Here is a 1,554-nt window from a genome sequence, read left to right as displayed (position 1 = left end):
CATAGTGCCTCCTCTTCTCTCCCACTTCACATCTGTGCCCTCCCTCTGAGGAGTAGGTTTTAGATGCTAGTCAGTGTTCGATTTTTGTGTACCAGTTTTAAAACTAAGTCAGAAGTTCAGTGGCAGTGAGGATGGTTTGGTGCAGTGTGGTGACTCAGCACAGCCCAGGGCTCCTGAGTAGCCACGTGACAGTGAAGAGAGGCCTCTGTGACCTTTAGCTTCCTATTAGGTCTGGAGAAACAAACACCAGGTAGGGTGGCTGGGAATTATGGTGGCCTTGCTTTTGTGGGTTATTTAACGGCTTTCAGCAGACTTCTAGCCCAGCCTAATGAGGATGTTCCCACGGGTGAGGCTAGAATCTGGGAACCGTTCTGAGTGGAAAAGTCAGTCGTTGCATCTGGAACCTGCCAGAAGTGTCACATGGCTGTCTGTTGCATAGAGCTGAAGGCGCTGCACTGATAGAGCTTCACTCTCGGCTGAATGACCCTTGGGTGGCCCTTGTCTCATGTTAGCATACTCATTCCTTGAGTGTCTAAAGGGCAACTCCCTGCCTAGCTGCCCTCTGAGGCTGTCACAAAGATCAAGTGAGAAATCAGGTTGGGGACATTTTGGCAGAGCAGAAAGATTTTTTTAAGTCAGAAGGATGAGACACTGGGTCCCCTGTCTGAGCCTGGGCTGGATTCTGCAGCTCTGTGTGTGTCATCCCTGCCGGCTCTCTCCTCTTCAACACAGGTACTTTGGTAAGCCATGTGACCCTGCGCCTGCTGAAGCCAGAGTGTGCCCTGGATAAGTCCTGGTGCCAAGAAGAGCTGTCGGTGGCTGTGAAGAGGGCGGTGACGCTGCTGCACACCCACACCATCACCAGCAGGGTGGGCAAGGGGGAGCCAGGTAAGAGCTGGGACGGGACCAAGGGCACCAGGCGGTGTGAGCTGGTCCCAGGAATGCTGCTCGAGCCGCAGCATCACCCAGGGCCTCCTGAGCCTGGGTGGTTGGACCAGATGGAGGATTTCTGAGTTTAGCCCTGGTAGTCTGTGAGTTGCTGTGAGCCCAGTTGAGGGTTTACTTTTTGTCACTGGCGTTGTCTTCTCTGTTTTAACTCTCACATCCTGGAACTGGGCAGTGTTTGGCGGTAGAAGCAGAGTTAGTTTTAGAACTGGGCTACCAGCTGCTGTCTCTGTCAGCGTGCCATGTGCTTCCAGGTGTCAGAACAGGCCTCTGGCCCATCCCTTCCTGACCTTCCCTGAGGATGGAAATGGGCAGCAGTGGCCCAGGTCCCCACCCTGCCTGCAGCATCCTATTGCTCCGTGCTCTCACAGGTGCTGCACCCTTGTCCGCGCCAGCCTTCTCCTTAGTCTTCCCGTTTCTGAAGATGGTGCTGACCGAGATGCCCCACCACAGTGAAGAGGAGGAGGAGCGGATGGTCCAGATTCTTCAGATCCTCACTGTCCATGCCCAGCTGAGGGCATCCCCAAGCACCCCACCCGGGAGGGTGGACGAGGTTGTCAGGGAAGCTCTGCCCTCTCCTTGGTTTAAAGGGGATCAGGGAGGCAGGGG

At 55.0% G+C, this 1,554-nt stretch overlaps 1 protein-coding gene across 1 annotated transcript in view; it reads left to right on the top strand.

The window, feature by feature from the left end:
• GCN1 (GCN1 activator of EIF2AK4) overlaps positions 1–1,554 on the top strand; it is a 69,716-nt gene that overhangs the window by 31,964 nt on the left and 36,198 nt on the right. Inside the window, 2 exon segments of the mRNA XM_017510231.2 lie at positions 733–888; positions 1,317–1,498. Of these exon segments, the coding sequence (XP_017365720.1) occupies positions 733–888; positions 1,317–1,498 (338 nt within the window).

This window comes from Cebus imitator, unplaced genomic scaffold (genome assembly GCF_001604975.1).
Source record: "Cebus imitator isolate Cc_AM_T3 unplaced genomic scaffold, Cebus_imitator-1.0 Scaffold434, whole genome shotgun sequence".
Lineage (NCBI taxonomy): Eukaryota > Metazoa > Chordata > Mammalia > Primates > Cebidae > Cebus > Cebus imitator.
The sequence above is the reverse complement of the archived record's forward strand: the minus strand, read 5'-3'. Positions and strand labels throughout refer to the sequence as shown.